We start from the raw sequence: 25,434 nt of genomic DNA on the forward strand, positions 1-25,434 counted from the left end.
AATTTAAACATGATTTGCTGTGTGTAATATACTATAAAGTTGTGAAAATGTTTTACTTAGAATTGATAATTCTGAATGGGCGATGTGATCAGTAAGCCATCAATTATAAACTTTTTTAAGGTCATTCCTTAAACATTTTAATTTTAAGCATGCTACATTTTAACTAGCAGTTAAGATGAAAAATAACCTTTCTTCTTTAATTTTATGAGGGAAATTTCACGTTTCGTAATTAAATAAAGGAACTTGCCCAAAAATAATTTTAAAAAAAAGTTTAATAGCTAGGCAAACATGTCAATTAAGAAAGAAAGCTTTTTTGTTTTGTTCATGCTACTTTAATGAGGGGGGGGGGACTAAACTTTGTGCATATCAAAATCTTAGATTTTCTGTACATTTTGTTTTTTCTTTTTCTTTAAACTGAATGAACAAGATTTTTTCTACCTATCCCAGATACTCTTATACTTATTTATATATTTTATAATAACTTATAATGTATAGGTAAATAAGTTATTATTTAAGAGTATCTTAGAATAACTTAATTATATATTTTAAAACATTTTCTTCATTTTTTAAAATTATTTTTTGCCTTGCTCATTTTTCACTTATTCTATAAGAATTCTATAGAGACAAATTTCTGCAAATATTAAATCTCTGATTTTATTTATTCTTATTTATAGCCTTATTTTTTTAAAAAAAAATTTTTTTGTTTGAAGATTCTTTATTAAGAAATTTGAATTAGCCAAATTAATTGTAATTTTTTACCTCTTGGTAAAATATTCGTTTTCACCTTACTGAAAACTTTACTGCAATTTGGTTATTATTAAATTTGACATACTGAAGCTTTGCTGCAACTTATTGAAATGTTATCTTTCTCTTGTTCCTTGATACCCTTTCGCAAAATAATTTTAATATTTGTTACATACGTTAAATTTGCTAATTTTATTTTCATTTTACCATTTTTATTTTATATAATTTTATTCATTTTAATTAATAAATGCAATCATTTTTGTCTTACTCGCACAAAGTTGCCAGGCATGAGAGTCTTCCAGAAATTTTTTATTTTATAATTTTGTTTGTGACATTCTGAGTTATGTAATGTTTTTTTAGAATTTTTCCAAATAATGAGTATGCTGCTTAAATATTCTACTACAAAATTTTCAAATTGCAGAAAACCTTGTCAAATAAAATTTTATATATATTAATTGAGATTGAAATCAGATGTTGGCCATTTGAATTTTTAACATAACTTGCGAATCATTCACTAATTAATTCATTGTCATATTCACTAATTAATTGAATTGAATTGTCAAATTTATAAATTAATCATTCACTAATCAGTTGAAATTTTTATGATTTCTTATTATTAAAAATACCTTATTATTTTCTTTTCTAAATATATTGCATAGTAGTTTACAATTATGATATTAAAATTGAGCAAGTCACCTGATCTCTATCAACCATCTCATCGTAGGAGTAAAAAATTTATGAGTATTACGGTTTTTTTCTTAGATGATTCAAGTCATGTCTTTCAACTGCAGGTAATAATTTTTTTTTGTATTTCTCAAATCCTGATATAATTAGTATGAGAAAATTTTGTTTTTCATTTGTCCCTCCCGAACGGGCATATTAAAATTTTTTAAATGGGGTTTAAGTTTTGGAGATAAATTTTACTTCTACACTTGCTGTTGAAGCTGCATAATCCTAGCACAAGAATTTGAAATTATAGGACCTTTGAAATAGATGTCAAAATATTGTATAATTTAAAAGATATATTATTATTAAAATGTAATCTGACTCAAAGACAGTGCTTAACTAGTGAGAGTAGATTAATGGTTATACTAAGTTTTGACCCATGAAACAGAAACCCTCCCAGCTCTGTAACTGACACGGCAGATTAACCGCAGCATCTGCAGATTAATCTCGCAATTTAAAAAGGGAATCCTCACAACAGTAAATCACAAATTGAGTTTAAAAACTGTTTGTGCACAATTTATAATTTTGTAAACTTTGTTACATAAATACTTTGAATTATGCTAAATGTTTTTAATAACAATGACTTTGTTGCAGGTTGCAGACTTTAAATTCGTGAAGATAGTGGTGCAGTTTGACAGTAAATTCTGCACCATGATCTTATTTCAAAAATTTTAAACTCTTTGAATTTTAATTTTTTTGCATGTCTAGACCCTTCTGCGTAGTTGATTTAGTATTACTTATTGAGAGATTTTTCTGTGTTTATTAATGCAAATGGAAAAGCTGAGTGTATTCTGTTTCATTGTGACATTTGTTTCAACCTAATAACTGAATGAGTTATATATAATTATATTTTCTCTCTACAGGCTAAAACACTTGGTCAGTTGCTCTTTGAAAAGGTTTTAACTTACTGGAAGTAGATTACTTTGGTTTGGAATGTGAGGATGAAAAAGGAAAAAAGGTATTAAATTAACAATTTTTAATTTTAATTTCTGAATTGTTTATTGTTAAATATTTTAAGGCCTGTTTGTAAATGTTTGAAATGCTTAATATCAGAGTGTTAATATCTAATTGGCCTTATTTGTGCTGTGTGCACCTGGAAAGTCATGGATTTTGGTATTAAACAAAATTTGCCATGAAAAGTCATGATTTTAACTATTTTTTTAAAAAAATCATGAAAAGTCATGGATTTAGGCCGCAGAAAGATCTAATTTTTAAAACGGAATTACCCCCCTCCCTTTCCCATTTTACTATGTTCCGAATATCTTAATTTGTAATAAGAGCTACAGTCAGTATTTTATTAAAAGATAAAATTTTTTCACCATGTTTTTTAAAAATTATGGTGTTCTTTCAAAAAATGAAAGAAAGAACATCATTTATAGCACTAATTATCTTTCAAACTTCTGTGATTTCAGAATTTTTTTAATTTATTAAAATTTTTTTGTTGTTCAGAAATGAGAACAGAAAAATCACTAGTATTTCTTTCTTTTCAGATAAACACTTTAAAAAAGTATCTTTAGAATATAATTCATCAGAAAAAAATTTTGCTTTTGTGTTTTTTTTCCATGTATTATATTGCTTCAACTCTTTCTTTACTCTTTTTTAAATTTAAAATCTATAAATATGAAGCTGCAGAGTATAACAGTTTTCGTTATACTTATCATTTTAATTAATGTTATTATAATGCTTTTTAAATTTATTGTTGTGTTTATATCAGAGAAAATAGTAACTTCTTTAAATCATGAAAAATTCTTAGAATTGGTCATGGATTTGAAAATCTAAAATGTAGCAGATATCGTGTACACATTATCATACACTAAGCTTTGATTTCATTTGCCGTTCAAATCTATTTGGCTTTGTTTTTCATGTGCAGTTTAACTTGATGTTTAGATATTAAACGATTTTCAAAAATGTTGTAGTGTTAAATTTAATAAAAGAAAAAGTTGATTTTTAGTTAAAATTTAACTTGTAAATTTATTCATTGAAACTTTTGTGTTCTCTTTAAATTAAACATGCAAATATTTAGCATTTAATCTCAGTGATAGAATATGTAATTCATCCCTGAACACCTTCAACAGATAGATACCCTTTGAATGATCAGTCTGCTGTGATTTTGCATTTAAAGACTGAATTAATTTCTATTCTTAATTTTATTGTATTTTCTTACAGCTATGTCTGAAACTATAAAAATATCTTATTTAACAATGTATTGTTTATTTATTTGATGTTTATATTGGTGTTTATGTTTGTAAAACTTTCAATGCCCTGAAATTAGAATAACATATGAAAATAAATACTAAATGCATTGTCAATAAGTAATGTAATACAATATTGTACTCAATATTATTTACACATTATCTTGCAATTATAATACTCATTTTTTTCTCTCTAAACCAAATCAAAACTTATAATAAAATTAAGCAAATTATCTCTTAATATCAAGTACAAAAGTTAGCATAATTAAATATATATTTAGTCATTATTTACTGGAAGATAAAATTGTAAACAAATGTCATAAATATCTATGAATTTCTAGTGTTTTTTTTTTAATAAAAATTAGTGCAACAGCTTTTATTTCATTATTTATGCATAAAAAATAATAAATTTTTTTTCCAAAATGATGATTATTAATTTGTATTTTGTTCTCCATTCTGTTCCACTGTTCCAGCACATCATTCTCAGTTTTTTCTTTCATAACATATATTACATAGAGAAATGTATACATTGTATATTATATATTGTATGTATACATTGAGAAAAGTAAACTTTTAATTAATATCACAATAGTGTCTGAGTGTAAAAGTGTTCTGGTCCTGATGTTTCTTATTTGCAGCTGGTTTACCCCATGTCTTTTTTTATTTTATTTTTCTTTGTCAAAATTTTGGTAAAATAAATTAAACAGTTAAGAGGTTATATTATCCATTCTATTGGCAAAACTCATCTCTGTTAACTCTTTAATTGTTTTATATTGCACTTTACAATTACATTTAAATTAAAAATAAAATATATGATTTAAATAAATATTCCAAATTAAATTCAATAAATTTAATTAAAATAGAAAGTTGGACAGTAATGAATTGAATTTATAAGTAATAATTTTATTTCAATTAATTTTTTTATAGGTAATAATTTTTGAGCAAAACTGCTTTTTGTTTAGTCGATACATTAATCCTCTTATAGCCCTATGTATTTTAAACTATCTCTTGCCTAATCAATGCATGATAAAAAGTAAGTTTATACTTTTAACTTGCATTTTAAAAGCTTTAGCCCAGCAAACGAATATAAACATAAAAATTCGTGCAAAGAGTACATAGATCCTTCATATTAAATTATTTTGTGGTTTCATTTTTCAATGGAAATTATTGCTGAAGAATTTAGTCTCTTTTGTGTCATCGTAGACCTGAAACCCTATACCTTTTCATATCTTTAGTACCGTTATCCTTCAAACTTTGGCATGGCTGTGATCTTTTAATTGAATTTTGGTAACGGTTACCCAGGTTCAAAAATAGACAAATAATTAATGAATTACCCGCATTCAGTGGACGCCAGAAGAAAAAAAAAGATCCATTAGGAAAAACAATCACAAACCCACTAATCCGCTATAAAAGTGATAATACAATCCTCCTTAAATGTTAATACAATTAACTATCCACAATCTACCCCAAAAATCTCATTTTAAAAGGATAAATAAAAATTTCTCATAAAATATCATTTTGATTGCATTTAAACTTTATCATAGTGATGCCATCTATTGAAAAATAACCCTTCTTTAAAATGTATTGATAAGAAAAACTCCAATAAATTCTTATTTATTACACTTTAAATTTTCTAAAAGAACGTTTACCACTTGCTACAGAATTTTTAACAAAATTCTTAAACTTATCCACAAGTTAAAAAATAAAATTTTTTTAAGTTTTTCTTATAAATGAACATTAGGAGATCAATTGGAAATATTTTTTCTTATTATTTCTGCCTTATAATTGTGCATGTTTAAATAATATTTTAAAGGTCATTTCCATTTATTATGCACAATTTTGTAAGAAATTGTTATAAAAAATGAAAATTTGTTGTTGGCTGCCATAACACTATTTATAGGTTTATAAACATTTTTATGCCCTTAAAACTCATTTTCTGATTCGAACATTCACTAAAATGACATTCAATGGCTATATGATTTTTTTTTTATGAAATATATACTATCTTTAAAATGACCTTTTAAAATAAACTAAAAATGAATTAACTTAAATTATTTTACATATTTTTTCTGCCTAAATAATAAGCTATTGTAGTAGTTAAAATCTTAAAAGACGATTTTTGACGTTAAAGTTCTTATAAAATGCTTTACTGTTTGTTTTCTACTTTCATATTTTTAATTATTCTTTTCTATTCATTTATTGAATTTCAGTATTGGTTGGATGTCCTCAAACCATTATGTTCACAGCTGCATTCTTTTTTTCCAAGTATGTATTTTTGTGTTAAGTTTTACACTCCAGACCCTGTACAACTAGAGGATGAATTTACAAGGTAATTCACAATAATTATTTCTCTCTGTTCTGTATATATGTGTGTATATAGCAATAGTGTAAACACCAGGGGTGGTTATATTATAGGTTTATCCTTGAAATCCGTATTTCTTGTATGATCCCTCCTGTTCTAGAAACTAATAGTGGGGCATGGGATTTTTATTTTGTGGAATTCCGCCTACCTCAAAACTGACATCCGAGATTGTAGCAGAATATCATTGTATCTGTTTGTCAATGAAACAAATAAAAAACGAAGTTTCTATAGCAATAAAATTATTTTAAAAACTTATTAAACTGGTAGACATACTCTCACTAACACTGTGACAAATGAGTAACCGAAAGAAAGAATCCAACATAATCGGCTTCAACAGAAGCTTAAATACTCCTTAAAAGGATGACGTCATGATCCACACAAGAACGACCAACAGCTAATGAAAAAAACTGGCCGATCCTGCAGACCATGACGTTACCGACGTAAGTTGAATGCATGAGATCGTCATCTTTAACGACTGACGAAGATCGATCCTTTACCCTTTATTTTATGTTATTTAATCAATCAAAATTGAAAAAAACCCTTTTAGCATTTATTTATCTAACAAAGACCATTGTTTTGTGGACTTCCGTGAATCAAAACTTATAATCCAACGAAATTTTCCTTGTAATTTAATGTAAGAATTAAGTTTTAAAATTTAAATTTTGAAACCTTTGCTAAATCATGTTAATGAGAAGTTTTCGTACACAATTGTCTCTTCTACAATTTTTTATTTTATTTGTCGGATTTGTATGGTTTTAATGTTTGAAACTATGCTGAAATCCTCTAATATCGTGATTCATTTTGACGTGATTTTAATATCTAACTTTGATTTTCATATTTACCTGATTTAAAAGTTATTTATTGTGAATCATATTCATGTTATTTAAGAATCGTACATTGCGATTCATATTCACGCGAGTTTAAAATCCAATGTCGCTATTCGTATTCACGAATCTAAAAACCATGCTCCGTGATTACAGAGTATACTGCAGATAAAGAGTATGTACGCGATTCAAAAATCTGATATTGCTATTTGTATTTTCGCATTCTTAAATCCGATATCATGATTCATATTTAAGAGATTTTAAAACCCAATATCGTGGTTTGCATTTTCGCGTTCTTAAAACCCAATACAAATTCACGCAATTTTAACATCCAATATTGCGATTCTTGTAAGAACTTAATTAACTTTTCTCTTAAATTAGTTACTGTAAAAGTATAATATTCTTTATTTGTAGGTAATTGAATTATAAAAATTAGTTCATAAAATTATATTAAATATAAATACATAGTATAAATTGATATCTTGTTAATGAGTTTTTGCACATAAAATTTTCAGGGTTTTTCACTTTGTGTCACAACACCCCTGAAACACTTCATTTATTAAAAAAAAATTCCATTATTAAAAGGTTTAAATTTTTGATGACCACCACAGAGGAAAAAAATCTGTGAAATAATCTACAATTCCCAAAAAGTCATGGAAAGTTAGTAAGCTTATGCATCAGGTACCTAAAATACTGATATTTTTCCAAAAACATTAGAATCTTGTAACGATTTTTTCTTTTTTTACTAAAAAATAAATGTTTACTTTTGTCCCTAATGGAATATGTAAATGTTTTGTAATGTATTTGATACATGACAAAAAGATAACTTAAAAAATATATATACTACATGTGTTAAAAAATTGAGATAGTTTGATGTAACCAAACTGGAAAAATCAGGGAATTATTATTTTTTTTTCTGGTCACCTTGGTTGATAATAACTGTTAAAAAAGGTTGGATTCACTTTTTTGCGCAATAACATTTATTTTATGTATATAACTTTTACATTATAACATTTATTATGTATAATAATCGTAAAATAACTGGCTCGGAAAAATTACTTGATTAATCAAACTCTATACTTTTTATTTTAAAATGAGAGGATATGGAATAGTTTTTCTTTTTTTTTTTACTCAAACTTAGTATATTTATGTTGAATTCAGGGTTGGCAAGATTTTGCCGCAGGTGGAAAAAACCATGGTAAATACCGATAAAAACCGTCCTGGCAAGAACAGGTTTTTGCCAAGCAAATTGGCAAAAACTGGCAAAAACCTATATTTTCCAAGATGAAAGGACAAAAACACATTTTTGATACAAAATTATTCCTAAAATTGAAATATATACTATAAATATAAATAATTACAAAAAAATTAACAAAATTATTATTCCATAATTAAATCATAATGTAATAATATATCATTTCAGTAGTTTAAAACATTATTGATTGGAAAATTTGTGATTATTCTCTTTTTTCCAGTGAAATGAACTTATTTTAAATAAATATAGCTATAATTTAAAGTATAAACTATCTATCAACATGTTTAGTTAATTATTGTACAAATAATAATTTTTTATAATAAATAGCAATAATAATATTATACAAATAATATTTATTTATTTGTAAAAAAGCATTTACTTAAGGATTCTAAAATGAAAAGAGGTCAAAAACTTTCAATCTTTTAAAAATTATTACCCTTATATTAATTATTAATATGTTAAAAATAATTTTTTCATGTAATGTATCAAAATTATTGTCGTGACTATTTAAGGGATAATTTAAATATATCCAATAGATAAAATTTATATTAAACAAAACCCAAGTTCGGTCAGATTAGGATTGAAGCAATGTGTCTAAGAAACTAGAGAAGACAATCAATACCCATTAAATTAAAAAAAAATACAATTTTATTTAATAAGATATTAGCTATTATTAATAACACGAATCTAGTATATTTACCAGGAGGTATTAAAAATGAGGTGAGGCAATGAGGAGGAGGCCTAGAAAATTGACAAGAGAAAAACAATATTTAAAACATATTCTCACCATCTTCTGCGGGGGGGGGGGGTTGCTGTCTTCCTTCTCGCCTTTTTGGTCAACAGTTCGTTCTCGCCTTCCATTCGTCTTCGCTCTTTTTTTCTCTTCCTCGTCCTCAGGAAACCTCGGTCCCCTTTCCATTGGTTGGGGTCCTTCTCCAACGAGGGTGCTAGCTAGATCCCCACCCGCAGATTATTGGCTAAGAAACCTAAAAGAAATCAAGACCGACAGGGTCCTGATTGCCCCTGCCGCCCGACTACCTGGCGACTGCTCAGGCCTCCCTCCTTTACAATAAATCTTCTTTTAATTGCCTATGTCACTACTACAATTATTATTCCATATAATTGATTTAAATTTGTTTCAAGTATTTTGTAATAATTTTTAATCAGAAATTAAGATAATTTGGTTTTTGCCGGTTTTTACCAGTTTTTGCCGGTTTTTACTAGGTTTTTGCCACTGTCCTGGCAAAAAACCCTTTTTGCCGGCAAAAACTCCAACCCTGGTTGAATTAATATTGAACCTTTTTTTTCTCAAATATTCTCTTATCTTCTTTAGATATCTGTTTGGTTTGCAAATCAAAACGGATTTCATAAGTGGTGCTTTACAATGCGATGATAGCACTGCTGCACTTTTGCTCTCTTACATTGTTCAAGGTAAGTTATTTTACTTAAGTAACTTTTACTTTTTATTAAATTTTCTAATGTAATGCTTTAATAATATCTGTTCTATTGATTGTATGGCTGCCAGCTCTTATGTATTATACAGATTTTTTTTTTTTTTTTTGGATTAATGAACCATTTTTTGCATGGAGACATAAATCTGTGAAATTCAAAAATTTGCAACTTCTTAGAAATACTTATGTACTCACAGATGTGTGTGAATATAAGCCTTGTCGGAAAATGACGTCTTGAATTTGCTCTGTGCTTCAACTTGGTCAGTGCAAAATATAAGATGTACATTGCGCATTATACAGTGAGATATGAGGTGTACATATGAGATTTTTCTGTACATCTGATAATTAAAAAAAAAAGTTTTTGATTATTTGATTTTAGATTTCAGCTGATTGTGTTAAAACACTTACTTTCAGTGGTGCATACTATATTTCAATAACTGTGCTATTGACACTTTGAATAAGAATTAAAAATTGAAAAGATGTAATGTATTAGAGCATATATAAATTGCATATATGGGTCATTCCATGTCAAATCATACAGGATTTTACAAAAATGGCACCCACTGTCTCAGATTTTGATGAAAATTTTTACACTTATAGAATTTTTTGTGCTGATTTCAAAAATATCAATTATATTTAAATCGGTTAAGGGGTTTAAAAGTTATAAGCATTTGTATTTTTGCCAAAATGGCACATTTGCCGCCATTTTGATTCATACATCAAAGGCTATTAATGATTGTAACTCACCTTATATTTGTGATAGAGCAATAATTTTTTTTTATTTTGTTCAGAATGAAGTAATTGTCATATAAACGCTTTTTTTGCAAATAAGTATCTTACTTATTTAGTAAATGGGTCTGCTTTGCAGTTTTTTGATCAACGGAGTTGAGTAACTTCGAGAGATTATTTCTGGCAACTCGCCCCCTTCAATTTCAAAAATATTTTATTCAAAGATAGTTGAAAGTGCAAACTAACATCTGATATAAACATTTTGATGGGCCATTCACTCACTTTTAAAAAAAAAAAAAAATTCTTATGAATCATTATGCGCTAAAAGTATTCGCAGTTTGATGATTTATAGTCCTTAATTATAACTAGAGTATAATAAAATGATATAAAAAAACTGTGAATGGTAGAAAAATATGTAAAATCATATGTAAAAGTAATCATTTATTAAATTTTTTTTTCTTCCTCTTTCTTCGAGCCCTCAAAAAAGAAAAGAAGGACAAAATTTTAGAATGAACAAAATTTCACCTTTTTTGCAAATAAATTTATCCAGAATCATATAGCTTTGGTAAATGAGAGGGATCAGAATCTAAAAAAAATATAAGTAAAAGTTTCTCTGAAAGAGTAGAGGGCAGTGCCAAATAATAAAAAGCAGCCATTAAATTTTTTTTTTTAATTGAACTAACTTTGATCTTTATGGAAGGAGAAAATCATTGTATACTTTAATTTAATTCAAACATTTTGTTTATTCTAAAATGTAATTAAATGTAAGATCAAATTATGAATATTTGAAGTTAATTTTATCCTTTTATTTGTCACAATGATTGCTATGGTAATGAGATACCCCTACAAAATTTCATTTGAAACACTGATAAAGTTAAACTATTTATTATAATTATATTGAATGAAATGATTTTATATCACTAACTATAAGATAATTTGCATTCCCTTATTTCATTACTAATACTTGCAGGCCCTTTTTATTCTCAAAAACTTTTATTATAATTATATACATCCAATTTTTTAAAAAAAATACTGAAAACTATTGACACATTATTAAACCTGGACTAATCAGAATGTATCATCTGCCAGAACATTTCTGTTTGCTCCAATCAGAATTGAGTGTCATGTAAAATTTATTTTCTTTCCAATCAGTAAAATTGTATTTCTTCCATTTATTTAGAACAGAACAGAAATAAATAAGTTTTCAAAAGTTTTAAAAGTTTATCAATTTGATACTTAAAAAAGAGTTTTATTATGAAAACCCAAGTATTATATAGCATTGGATTAACTTTGAAAGATTTTAAGTGCAGTTTAAACTCACAGAAGATTTTAGAACTTTCTTCAGAGAATATATAACTTATATTTCATTTAGGAGCAATTTAAATTTTAAGGAAAGTTCAACTATATGCCTCATACATAAGGAGTATCTCCTTTATCAGTATGAAATATATAGGGTGACCAGGGATAATTCACAATCACTCTGTTTCCGGGGTAAATAATGATCACCTAAGTTTTATTTAAAAAAAAAATTTTTTTTTTTTACATTTGAGACATGGACAAGAATGCTTGTACATTTTACTAAAGTATAACTACATTTACTTAATTATAGTTTTTTGTTTAATCTAACAAAATAAGTATCTTTTAAACTGCTTTCTGTATTTTCCATTTTAAAGATGGGTTTCAAAATGTGCACATTTCTGAAAAGATCCCCTCCTTCTCTTAATAATAAATATTTTGAGTTACTTTCTTTTTCTTTGATATAAAATTAGTATAAGTTTTTGTTTAATTGTTTCACATCTACTGTAAGCATTATAATTAATTATAGGAAACTATATCAAATGTTGCCCCCCATGGGGTAATTATTGATCACTGGGGTAATTCCTAATCATTGTCATTTCTTTTTATAAATAGTATTAAAAATAGCTAATTGTCTTTTCTTAAATGGCAGTTCATATTTATTAAGTGGAACAACCATTAAAACATATTTTAACTGTAATCACAAAATTTGTTTATTAACAGGGTGGCCACCCACCTGTAAAACCTTGAAAACCTGGAATTATCAGGGAATTTTTTTATACTGGAAAAAACCTGGAAATATCAGGGAAATTTGGATAAAAACCTGGAAAATCAGGGAATTTTAAAGAAAAGCTTGAAATTTTTTCTTTGATAATTATTTTAATTTCACTAATTTAAATTATTTACTAATTTTCTTAAGCTAAATTATTTCATCCATTATACCCACTTTTTTTTAACGGAAATGTATCGCCAAACCGTTGAAATATCATCAACTTAGCGATACTTTGCTTGCATCAAAATTTGCTTCATTACAGCTCTGTCAAATTAGAATACCTCATAAAATTCTCCCATGGTTGCTAAACGAATGCAGAAACCTTTGACCGCTATGGGACTGTGCAATTTAGGAAAAATTCTGGTGGAGATGGAAAAAGGGATTAGGATATTGGCTTCTGTTTTTAAATTCTGTCCTTGGGCTGAATCCATTTATGGCTCAAGTTTGTTCTGATACTTTGGCGGTAATTTTTTTTTCGATTTTGACAAAATGTTTCTGTACTTTTAACTTTATAAAATTCTCCAAAAATCGTTGGTTATAATTTAATAATAATAGATTTTATATTGCACTCTTTTTCTGAAAACTTTTCTACTACCATTCAAAGAAATCTGTGAATTATTTTTTCTCAGCAAACCAACCAATCGCACATTTTTTTTACAATTGTTGCATTAATACTAATTTTTCTATTTCATTTTAACCTTTTATAACATATATTAAAAAAAATTTTTTTGTAAGAACCAACTATATATTAATATTTCGTTTTACTCTTTTGTTGGTCAATATATGATTTTTGATTCAAAATTTTGTATGAAAACATTTGAAAAATAAATAAAAAAATCTTGCCAAATTGTCAAAATAAATTATTTTTTTCAAGATGATATGTTAAAAAAATATAATAAAATATTTGAATAAAATATTTTATAATAAAGACACTTTTCTTGTACACATCCTACACTTTATAAGAAAAAAGAAACAAAAACCTGGAAATTATAAGATTTTTGTTTGGAAAACCTGGAAAAATCAGGGAAATTTGAAATCTGATTTGAGTGGCCACCCTGATTAACTGTATACAAGACAAATGTGTTCTGATTTGCCCCATTTCTGGTTTGCCTTACCTTGCTTCTATCTTAATTTTATGTGTGTACATTGTTAGAATAATTTTTAAGTTTATAAATTTGCCTAATATAAATATGGTGAGAAATTATAACACTAAAAGAGATACTAAGCTTCTAGAAAGCAAAATTAGTGAATTTCTTTTAATGATTGAAAATGAAATTTCAGTGTGAGAGCTACTGTCAGAGCTGTTGACATACCTTACTTAACTTTACACTCTCACTTAATGAAGTTAAAAAATCCTGCAAAGTAACTTATGTGGGAACTCTTTCTTATATTCCAACAGAACATGAGAATGAGTAGATTTTTGGAAAATTTAAAGTGTTAATCTTTATTCTTTGCTTTTAAAGAAATCGTTTTATTAGCTGCTTAAACATCTCTTTGGTTTATTTGTTTGATCTTGATGTCTTATTTGTTAATTACCATTGTATAATTATTTTTAAACAACCCCTTTACTATAAAAACTGGTGACCAGTAATTACCCCAGAAATGATCAAGAGAAGGGGTAATTTCTGATCACTAAGAATTTAAAATCTTTTAAATTCTAATTAGATTTTCCAACAAAAGAAGGTAGCATAGGACTCATCTCATATAGTCTCAAACTTCCAGTAAATATTGAAATTCTATCTTGAATATTTTTTCACAAAATAGATGTTTGCATTTTTTGATGAGGAATTATCCCAGGTCACCCTATATAAGAAAATGAAAAAAAAATTGTGACTTATTTAATTCTCCTTCCAATAAGACCAAGAAAGTCTCCCTTCATGTCATAAGTGTAGATCAGGCTAAAACATACAGAGCTAAATTGCAAATTTCACCAATTCCTGGCCAGAAATTGTGTTTGTCTTGCTCAGTCTCAAATTTTTTCCTTTCTTCTTTTCTGAGGGGGGGGGGCTCAAAGAAAGAAGAAAAAAATAATTTAATAAATGATCACTTTATTTTACATTTTTTTATATCATTTTATTATACTCTAGTTATAATTAAGGACTATAAATCATCAAACTACGAGTACTTTTAACGCATAATGATTCATAAGAAAAATATATTTTTTTAAAAAAAGAGTGAACGGCCCATCAAAATTTTTGTATCAGATGTTAGTTTGCACTTTCAACTATCTTTGAATAAAATAATTTTGAAATTGAAGGGGGCGAGTTGCCAGAAATAATCTCCTGAAGTTACTCAACTCCGCTGATCAAAAAACTGCAAAACAGACCCATTTACTAAATAAGTGAGATACTTATTTTCAAAAAAAGTGTTTACCGTATTTTTCGGCGAAAGCGCCGCTTCGTCGCAAGCGCCGCACATCGATAAAATTGAAATTTTTAAAAAAAAAGTTATTGTAAGCGCCGCAATGGCGCTAAACCGGGCATATCAGCATCCTTTTAGAAGAGACCTTTAAATTACCATTTAGAATATCTGTATAATAAAAAATTAAATTTTTTTATGCATTTCATAAAGTAAAGTTTTAATTTCTAAATTATAATAAAAAATTTCTTTTTCAGCAAAAAAAAAAAAAAAAAAAAAACGAAAACAACAAAACGATATAAAATAAAGTTGTTCTTACCAGTTGGCACCGCGCCAAAGAACAGAAGAACAGCAAAAAAATTATTTATATGTGCAGTAGCTACGCTGAACTGATTACAGAAATCAGTAAAACAATGTAATAAGAAAAGTAAAATAAAAATTTATTATATGAAAAATTTTAAAATAAAAAGATTTTAAAATTTATTACCGTTAACAATTTGAGGAAAAACTAATACATAATAACGAAACAGCTAATAATAACGAAATAACTAACAATAACAAGAATAATAAATAACTAAACAAGCCCCAAAAAAATTCTGAAGGAATGAGAGAAGAGGAAATAAGTTTCACTTTCACAATCTTAGGGGGTGGAATTTTAGTGGGTAGAATGCCCTCTCCTTCAATGGAAATAACCCAATGTGACTCAACTAGAAAGAGAAGAAAATGTTTAAAAGAGGGGTGTACCCTACCTCCTCCACGTGTCATTTCTACTGGAGCTGATTAGGAGAAATCAATCAGTTATATTTTAAAGGGGTTGGGGAAAAGAAAAGGGTATGGGACCCCTAATCCAGCATTCCAAAATTCAGCACTTAATCTGATCTAATTTTTTTTTCTTTTTTTTTTAAGAAATTTATATTGATAAGATAAAAAAAAAATCAGCTATATTCTTTTTATTTGGAATTTTATTCTGTTGAAGTAACTTACTTTATTTTATCTTTTAAAAATAAAAAAGAAGCTTGAAAAAAAAAAAATCTGTGTCAAAGGAAACATCTGTTTCTTAAGCAGTTTAAAATAAATTGAGAAGTAAAAACATCTGCATTTCCAATGAACAAAATAAAGAAATGCAAGTTGGAAAAAACTGATCAATCAATCTTGACAGCTAGGCTTGCACTTTACTGATTCACCCCCAATTCTCCCTCCTCTGTTTGACCATAAATTGGCCACACCCAGTTGACATTGAAACTACCATGTAGACAACAAAATGAATTCTATCCCTTTTGCGGTTTTTTATTCGATTTATTAATTTTTTATTTTGCCGCTTTTTATTAGTTATTAACTGCTAATTTGTTGTTTTTTTTTTTCTTTGTAAATAGTGAGCTTGTTTTTTTTCTTGCTAATAGTTGTTTGCTTGTTTCTTTTTTTTTAACGTTATTAGTTTTTCGCTTGTTTTTTGTTGTTATTCATTGTTAGTTTCTTAGCAATAATTGTTAAATTTTTTTTTCTTTTTTTGTAGTTCCTTGTTAGCTTTTTTTTATTTTTTTTTTTCTTGCGAGGTAAGCGTCTTTTGTTAAAACAAAATGTTATCTAAAAGAAAAAACGAGAACTATGATCTCGCTCCAAAGAAGAAACGATTATTTCTTCTTCATAGGATTCGAAATATTTCTTCTTGATTATATTATATAGATTATTATTTTGATTAGTAAAATTTCTTTAGATGGGCCAGTTTTAAATTCACCCCATCATAATCTACGATCGAAACTTGACTAAATTTATCGGTTTTTCTGAAATTAACAATGGAATTGAATTACAGTAATATTAGGGGCCCATATTGGAATTTCCGAAAGAGATCCAAAAATCGGCATTTCGTCAGTCCCGTGAGTGTCGGATTTAGGGTCCTATTACTTCCTTTTCTGTTCGCTCAAATTACAATTGCCGATGTTCTGCAGCAGATCGCGATACGGGCGAATATTTCGTCGACTTCGTTATTAATTTTTTTTTTAATAGTCTTTCTCTCAGAAAATTATTTCATCTTAAATAACTTTCCTTGAAAAATTTTTTTGCTACTAAAAAATATTTCGTCGGAAGCGCCGCTGCATCGGAAGCGCCGCATGTAGGAAAAAAACAACTTTTTTTTCGAAAGCGCCGCGGCGCTTCCGCCGAAAAATACGGTATATGACAGATTACTTTATTCTGAACAAAATAAAAAAAAAATTATTGCTCTATGACAAATATAAGGTGAGTTACAATCATTAATAGCCTTTGATGTATGAATCAAAATGGCGGCAAATGAGCCATTTTGGCAAAAATATAAATTCTTATAACTTTTAAACCCATTAACCGATTTAAATATAATTGATATTTTTGAAATCAGCACAAAAAACTCTATAAGTGTACAAATTTTCATCAAAATCTGAGACGGTGGATGCCATGGCTGGATGAACTGACATGGAATGACCCATATACATGTGCTGTATTAGTTTCCTTATTGATATTTAACTTTTATTGTCTTGAATTTCTGCTGATCTTGATGATTTTAATCCTGAAGTGTGCATTGATCATTCCTATTTAACCAAGTATAAATTTGCTGCATATCAAGATTAAGAGTTGGAAAAAAAAATATGGAAAATCACAGAAAGATCATGTATGTATGCAAATGTTTCTGTATAAAGATGTTTTAAAAAAATTATGACAGGAAAATTTTTGAAGTTAAAAAATAATAATTCTTGCAACTAATTCGTGTGTCAAAACATTAATTTTCCTACCTGATTCCCTAGGTTTAGTTCAAAGTTTTTTTTAGATAGATGGTTTTCTAGCCTATAAATCACCAATCTATCATAACCAGCCTAAAAGTAGTTTTAAAAATCACCTTACAATATGTAATTGAGGCTGATGGTTATATTTCAATATTATAATGCAGTTGAGAACCAATTATCCGAAATTCTCAAAACAATTATAATCCCGGATTCTGAATTGGCTGGAAGACGTCATTTATTGCCGTTTTATCGAACCCATATTACTATAAAAAAGAATAACATTTTTAAAATAAGAAAAAGAAAGCTCTCCTATATTAAAAAAAATAAAATGGAAAAGGCTCTGACAATTCCCTGTTTTGGAGTAATTCCCTGACTTTCTTTAGAATCTCGTTTCCCTGATAATTCCTGGGAGGTACGAACTCATAATTTTATTTTCAGACGATATTGTTCTATTTCGAATTTTCATTCTAGATTCTAAATTTTCCCACTAGCACAGTCAATTATGTTTTGAATTACAATTTACTAAATTCTTCTGATTGTTTTTAAATCATAAAATTAAGCTTAATTATATCCCTTCCTTATTATTGCATAAAAAAACGCTGTATTTCAATCGTTTTCATATTTCAATTAATATTTTGTATTTCTGTTTCCCTTTTCTTAAACTTTTTCTAAGTATAGGAATATATTTTTATTTCTCTTCTACCTTCTGTTCATTAAAATGTGTATGCAATGCATTCCTCCCCTTGCATATCAAAGCGAAAATTAAATCAACATGCCTCTCCTTTATGCTTGATTGACGGCGGCTTCTTAGAAAACCACTAATTATTTCGGACTCACAGGAGAAAATAAAGAATTTGTCCCTCTCCTGCCTCTTCTCAACCTAAAGGGGTTTCCGTGGAAATATTGAAGTTTTCTCTGAACAAACAGGGAGAAAAATTCCCCCATCTACCTTTTCCTCTACTCGACTTCAAGAATGAGTAAAGTTTCCACTTTTTTCCTCAATCGTTCTTGCTTAAAATAACGGGAAAAACCAAGCAAATTTTTTTTCTGGTTTCCCGGTTTTCTGGATACTGGATAATTGGTTCTGTACTGTAGTAGTTTCATTAATTAAAAGATTCCGTAAAATTTTGTCGTGATTCTCATTTGTTTTTATTTAATTTAAACTTTAACTGTCAGTAATGCTAACCTTGGAAAATTTGTAAGCCGAAATGCAAACCATTTTAAGAAGCAATAAAATTGTTTCCTGTGACATGAATGTGCTGCACGAAGCTTTGTTCATTGAATTAAAACTTATTCATCTTTGTTTTCATATGACCTTTTTTTTGAAATTTTTTTTCATAATTAAATAGGTGTGATATGTACAAAAATATTTAATTTGTATTCTTTTGTTAGAGGTCAAACTCCTGCTGAAGCAGATCTCAATCTTTTGGAAAGAGCCATGCATTGCAAGTTCTATAGAGTAAGAATGACATCTGATGTGATTGATTAATTTTTTTCTTTTCTTTTTAGGCAATACAGTTGTTAACATTAAATACAGTAGGCTGTATTTTAAACTTCTCTTTATTTCAAACAGATAAAAAGCACTAAGGCATTATTATTATTTTTTATCAATAAAAGACACTAACACATTATCTTGTGTCAAAGGATGTTCTGGAGAGGGCCAGGGCCCACTCTGAGCTGTGACACAAATGATGATAATGAACATTATTACTAGATACAAATTAATATTAGATATGGAATATTAACACATATCTGCCAACTCTACTCTGATTTCTAATGGACTTCTTAGATCTGGCAGTTTTTTTTCTGGTTTAATCAAATATTCTCCTGGCTTTTGTTTCAAGTTTAAAACTTTCTAATTATCTTCCATTAATGATTAATTTGAAAATCTATAGATGAATTTTTTTTTCGAACTTGTTTTTTATCTTTTAAAATAACTTTCTTTATTCAAAGTTTACTCTTATTGTAAGATTCCAACTATCTAGAAGTGCTAAATTATGCTGGAAAAAAAATTAAAATTTTGAATTTTTATTAGTTTTGTGCATTACAGGCTGATAAGAATTACAGACTGGTCGATAAGAATTCCGCACTCGGCTCGCACCAACCGTAGTGCTGCATAAAATATCGTCAGTGGTAGACGGATCATGGGTTAGAGTCCCCTTGCCGTCAAGCTAACCATGGGTTGTTCTTGTGGTCTTCCTCTCCATGTAACACAAATGCAGGTTAGTTCTATCAAAAAGTCCTCTAAGAAAGCAAATTTCTCCCAATACTGGATCAAGGAGTTTCCTTGGATTGGGTTCAAAATAGCAAGGCTAGGGATTGAACATTTATAGTCGTAAACTGAAAATTCGGTCGAATGTTCAACGACGGCTATAAAATTTTATGAAAGGTCTTTCAGCCATGATAAATTTAATATACACTTTGCTGTGAAGAAAAGCCGGTTGTTTTGTCAACTTCCAGGATGAAGCTCTGTCGATGCTTTTGTCTTAAGAATAAATCTAAACTGCATCGCAGCTTTTTTTTATGGTGTGTAGTGTTTTTGAAAAGTGCTTGAAGGTGCTTATTTTTGGCTTTCGTTTTTAAAAAGGCCTTAAAGATACTTTTTCCATGGGGTGTTTTTTAAAAGTTCTTAATTTCCTTTTTCGAAAATGCGATATTTTTTTTTCTTCACCATGCCTATTTTTGCTGCACATTATGCAAAAGCCTGGTTTTCACATTGCTCTGTTCAAGGATTTCACAACCACAATCCATTTCAGTGTACCATTCCATAGCGTATGATGGTGCTAATAATTTTACATATTTTATGAAATACCTGCGAGTCCGCATGTGCGTCTACTGAGCTAGGCTCGAAGAGATTATTGCACTCTTGTGTACAGCTCTTTTGTTAATTTCAGGCTTCATTTTCTACCCTCTGAAATCGAACCGAAAAATCTCTCAGTCTTTTTATGGTGGCTAGTATAATCAAGAAATGAGTTCTTTCTCAGAAACTAGGAAAGTCATTTTGATTAATTATCAAATTAATTCTTTGAAAATTATTTTGTACTTTGTTAATGTATATAGTGCTTAAAAATATTTTTTGAGTGCTTGAAAAGGAACTTTCCTACTACACATACTGTTTTTGAATTATAAAGGGTTGCCACAAGTGGTTAAAATTAGACTATCTGCAACTATTTTTGGCTTGTGGCGACTATGGTTACTTTTTTTTGCCTAAAAAAGCAACTGTTTTCAGGAAAAGGAGATTTTTCTGTACTCCTAGCGATGTTTTTTTTTGTGTTGCATAAATTGGGTTGACTCCTTGAGGCTCGCAAGAACTATGATGAGCTATGTACACAATGATTATTTTTTTTATTAAAAATAAAAAAATTTGAATTGCAAATTTTTAATGCGCTAAATTTGCACAGATTCCATTGTAAGTCTATTTTGTTTCTCAGTCGCCTTTTCAACGGTTATTGCTCGGAAATTCTGCTTGATTTTTAAATGCTCAATTTTTAATACAATATTACAATACGAGAATTGCAAATTTGAGTAATCACTTTTCACATGTAACAAATATATACCAAACAAGCACACGACTTTTGGGCTAGTGAAGGGACAATGCCTGCTAACCTAAAGTGCCATTACGGCAGGCTTTTCATTGTCATATCGGTTCCGTTAATAAAGTGAAATCTGGGCCAGAATGAGGGCCAGTGCATGGCAGTTCATGCAAACTTCTGGCAATCATTGAAGGACCGGGACTATTTTGTTGCCTCTGGATTGCTTTGCCATTTTTGCCTGTTAAATACCGGGGAAAAAATTTATTTCACAGAATAAAGAGAAAATTGGCGTAAAGGCTTTTTTATGAACCTTTATGATGTCTTTTTTGCCTTTTTATAAAAAGCTGAATACGTTCACGGGCACATGTCGTTGCCTCGATGCCGTTAAGGCACCTTAACTGTAGGCTGATTAGAAAACGTCTATGCAGTTTTCGCCCATATCGCACCTTTATTTCAGGTGCTTAGGCGAACTTCTTTGCCTTATTTACCAATGCACCACCCTTAACTCACCTCAAACTCGGTTCAATAGAAAGTTTTAATGGCGTCCTTGCAGGTATCACACTTTCATTTCAGATGTTTAGGCGAACTTCTTTGCCTTATTTGCTGATAAACCACCCTTAACTCACCTCCCATTTGGTTCATAGAAAACTTTAATGCCGTCCCTGCCGGTATTACACCTTTATTTTAGGTGTCTCGGCATTTTTTTATTTTTTATTATTAGAACTTAGCTTTTAATTTCAAAGGCTTCTTGCTGCATGTTGTTAACAATTCTTATTTAGGGAACATAAATTGTCACTAGTGTTTGTTCTACTCTGCTGATATCAGTGATAGTAATTTATTGATTCTTAGCTTTTTATATTGTAATATAACAACAACTGTCATTACATGCATACTGTTTTATATCAATATAAAAAACAAAATGGTGTAAAACAATTATTTAATTTATAACCAAATGTCCAATGAATCTTCGTACAGTAAAATAGACTTTTTTTAATTTCATTTTAAACAATTATAAACGCTATCATCTAAAGTAGATGCATATAAAAAAAATCCTTTCGAATTGAGTATTTAAATTTTTTAAGCATTATGAGATAGATGAAATTAAGTACAAATTTTTATTCTAAAATAAAACACAATGCAACTCAAAAAATAAGTTATTTAAGTTTTGAAAATAATGCTTATATATTTAAAACCTGCAACTAGCTTTTATTGATAGAAATTTACGCGCAAAAGTTTATTTATCCTATAATTTTGTGTATATTCATCAAGTCATTAATTTTATTAAATATTAGATAAACAATATATATCATAAATAGTTTTTTTTAAAAAAAAAATTTTTTTTGTACTAGTAAATAATACACCATTTTAGTAATTTTAAATATATAAAAGCAGGAATTTTAACAACAATAAAAGGCTTAAAGCTTAAAATAAACCATGAAGGAGTTTTATTTCCTTGTAACAAATCAATACATCTAAATACACTATTTACATATGGACAAATATAGTTTCTTTATCCCATTCCAGAAGCTTTATTTCAATGAGCCTAGTTTTCCTGCAAAAAATAAAGCAATTTATTTTACTATAGATATATTAAATGATGTTCACAGAAAAAAAATATCATTGATTTAAATCAACTGATTTTTTAAAAGCCATAGATTAAGACAAGCTGATTATTTTTACAAAAAATTATTAATTTAATTATAAAAATATGATATTGAATTTAGTTAATAAATATGCATTCTTTAGGTTGCATTTAAAAAAAACAACTAAGATCTGATTTCATAGATAATGATAGTTTTTCACTAAGAAATAATAAAAGAGATATGTATGTAAATTATTATAGTCATACATCCCTTTAATGATTATCCTTAAGAAAAGTATTGATTTAAAGAAATAGATTTGGAAAAAATCAATTACTTAAATAAACTTATCATTTAACTATTATAATTATAAATACTTTTTATACTATATAACTAAGAAAAACTTTATTTAGAGTATGTTTAATTCAAGTCTTTTTTTTCCATTAATAAGGTTATTTATTAAGAAATGGTGAAAGGTATATGCAAGCAAATTATTAATTTTTAAAATATATCAACTGCCAAACATATTAAAATTATTCACATTTCATTTTTTAATTATTTAAATGCAGTTCATATATATATATATATATATATATATATATAGCTCATAGATATCAAGACTTATTCTACCCAAAGTAACTTAATAAAGTGTCTTCAACAATGTAATCTGATCTAAACTAATTTAATCTGCTTTAGATATCTAATTGAAAAATAGTATCGCAAACTTTAAGATTCATTAGCAAATTGAGAATGAAAAACATAATTATAATTCTATTTATGCAATTAGTTTTGTAATAATTAAATAATTTTAGCCATCTTAGTTAGAAATGTTAACTATTGTAGCTATAATAATATTTTAAAGTAATGTTAAGTGTTATGAAAACAATTAATTCGATGTTTTGATTGGTAAATGTAGAGAAAAAAAATTTTTTTTTAAAATTATTTTCTTAAATCCAACAATTTATTAACAATATTCGTATTATATTTAATTTTATTTAATGCAACATTATATTAATAACCAAATTGCTGGTACATTATACATTTATCAGTTAACTGTAAAAAAATTAACAAAAAAGTATAATTTGCTCTAAATATAAATTTTTTTTAATTCCAGAAACAAGGCTTGAATAATTTTTTTAATTCTATTAATGAGCAATACAAATCTTTTGATTATTCAAACTTATGGTTTTAGGAACTGCATTAGTATTTGTAGAATGTGTGATGTTCTGAACACAGACATGTCAGAAATCAGAGCAAAAAGCTAAAAAAATATGAGAATAAAGTTTTTTTTTCTTCCTTTATCAGGAATTCAGAAATTTCAGGACTATGAACTCGGATATTATTTAACTTATTAATAAACTATTATGCTAAAATAAATGGAGAGAAAATTTATACTTTATTTATTATTAAACCATTAGTATAAAAACTTACTTTTACTATGTCTTTCCTTATCAATTTTGTATCTTTTTTATCAAATAATTATAATGCACCATATAAGAAAACACTTTTTAATTATCATTCATATAAAATATATATGATATATTGCCTTAAATATATAAAAATTTATATTATGTTAATGGATTAAAAAATAATTATGTTCCATAAAATTTAATTACATACTAATATCATAAATTATACACAGCTAAATAATAACATTAATTAAAAAATATTGAAATATAGCATTTCTATATTACGGGCAAGCGAGGTAGAGAATCATTCTTTATGGTATCACAAAAATAAATTTAAATGCTGAATGTTAATTTTGCTTGCTAAATAAATCTGTATACTTAAATATTCAGTTCTTTCCTTTTTTACTAGATATTTTGTTAATATATTTAAAGAAAAGAGTGGATATTTTTAGTTGTTTATTGAAAATATTAATTAATAGTTAAAAAATAGTTAAATGCTATGAAAGACCTTGAATTGGTTTGGTTAATTTCAATTGGCTTAAAATAATGTCCCACAAATTATTTTAAAAAAACACAAAAACCTCAGTTTAAACAAAACAAAAAAATGGTTTCTTTTCAACCATGTGGTAACCTAAGGTAAAATATAAATTTATTTCTTACCATCCTTTTTGCTGATTTTTAAATTTTGAGTTTTATCTTCATTGTTGATCTTCCATTCTGACTCGCTATGAAGGAAAGAAAAAACTATAATTAGAATATGATAGTTGTAAAATTAGTTAAAACAAAAACAATAGAATCGAAACATTAAAAAAAAACTGTTTCAAACAAAATCGAAACATTTAAAGTCATGTATGAAGATTAATGTAAATATTTTTATTTCAGTTATGGAATATGACAATAAGTTTATTGTTGATCATTTATCTTGTTTATACTCTAAGCATGTGGTGTGTTAGAGGAACTAAATGTGAATTGGTAAATTCAATAAAACTTAGCACAAGCTTGTAGGAGAATACTTTTAGCCTTTCAGACCAAATTCAATGTGGACATGAAAGTTTTTAATTTTTTTCATGTATTTTTTAAAGTAAAAAATATTTACTAAAATAACTGCTTTAATACGAATATTATATGCTGGTGAAACTTATGGAAAAATGAAATGTTATATGATATTATCATTTCAAGTAAAATAACGAAAAATATTTCGTTATTCATTCATAACTTTACATAGTTATTTTAACAGTAACAATAATTTCTTTTAAAATTTTGTTTTCTAACTAATTAAAAAAATAGAATGATAAAAAAATGTTATAACAGGCATGAAAACAGAGAAAACAAATACTAAAATATCATAATGATATAAAATTGTCAGCACATCTTTTCATCTAATTTATACATTCATAAAGTGCATTTTTCATTTATTACAAAACCTTATTAAGAAATTATTAAATAAGAA

General features: G+C 27.4%; 1 protein-coding gene and 1 long non-coding RNA gene across 2 annotated transcripts; one reads left to right on the forward strand and one right to left on the reverse strand.

The window, feature by feature from the left end:
- Positions 1-1,407: 1,407 nt before the first annotated feature.
- On the forward strand, positions 1,408-21,018 carry LOC110283026 (FERM domain-containing protein 5-like). The gene is made up of 5 exons (XM_087166454.1): positions 1,408-1,535; positions 5,873-5,991; positions 9,437-9,534; positions 18,855-20,604; positions 20,719-21,018. Exons 1-4 carry the CDS (start codon positions 1,416-1,418, stop codon positions 18,923-18,925), a joined length of 408 nt encoding a protein of 135 aa, XP_087022580.1. The 5' UTR covers positions 1,408-1,415; the 3' UTR covers positions 18,926-20,604; positions 20,719-21,018.
- Positions 21,019-22,410: 1,392 nt separating this feature from the next.
- On the reverse strand, positions 22,411-24,711 carry LOC147808271 (uncharacterized). Its single transcript, XR_015434932.1, has 2 exons — positions 24,645-24,711; positions 22,411-22,547 (listed from the first exon to the last, which is right to left on the reverse strand). It is a non-coding gene; the product is annotated as an uncharacterized LOC147808271 (long non-coding RNA).
- Positions 24,712-25,434: the final 723 nt, after the last annotated feature.

Source organism: Parasteatoda tepidariorum, chromosome 6 (genome assembly GCF_982258835.1).
Source record: "Parasteatoda tepidariorum strain Cologne lab strain chromosome 6, Ptep-v5.0, whole genome shotgun sequence".
In the NCBI taxonomy this organism is placed as follows: domain Eukaryota; kingdom Metazoa; phylum Arthropoda; class Arachnida; order Araneae; family Theridiidae; genus Parasteatoda; species Parasteatoda tepidariorum.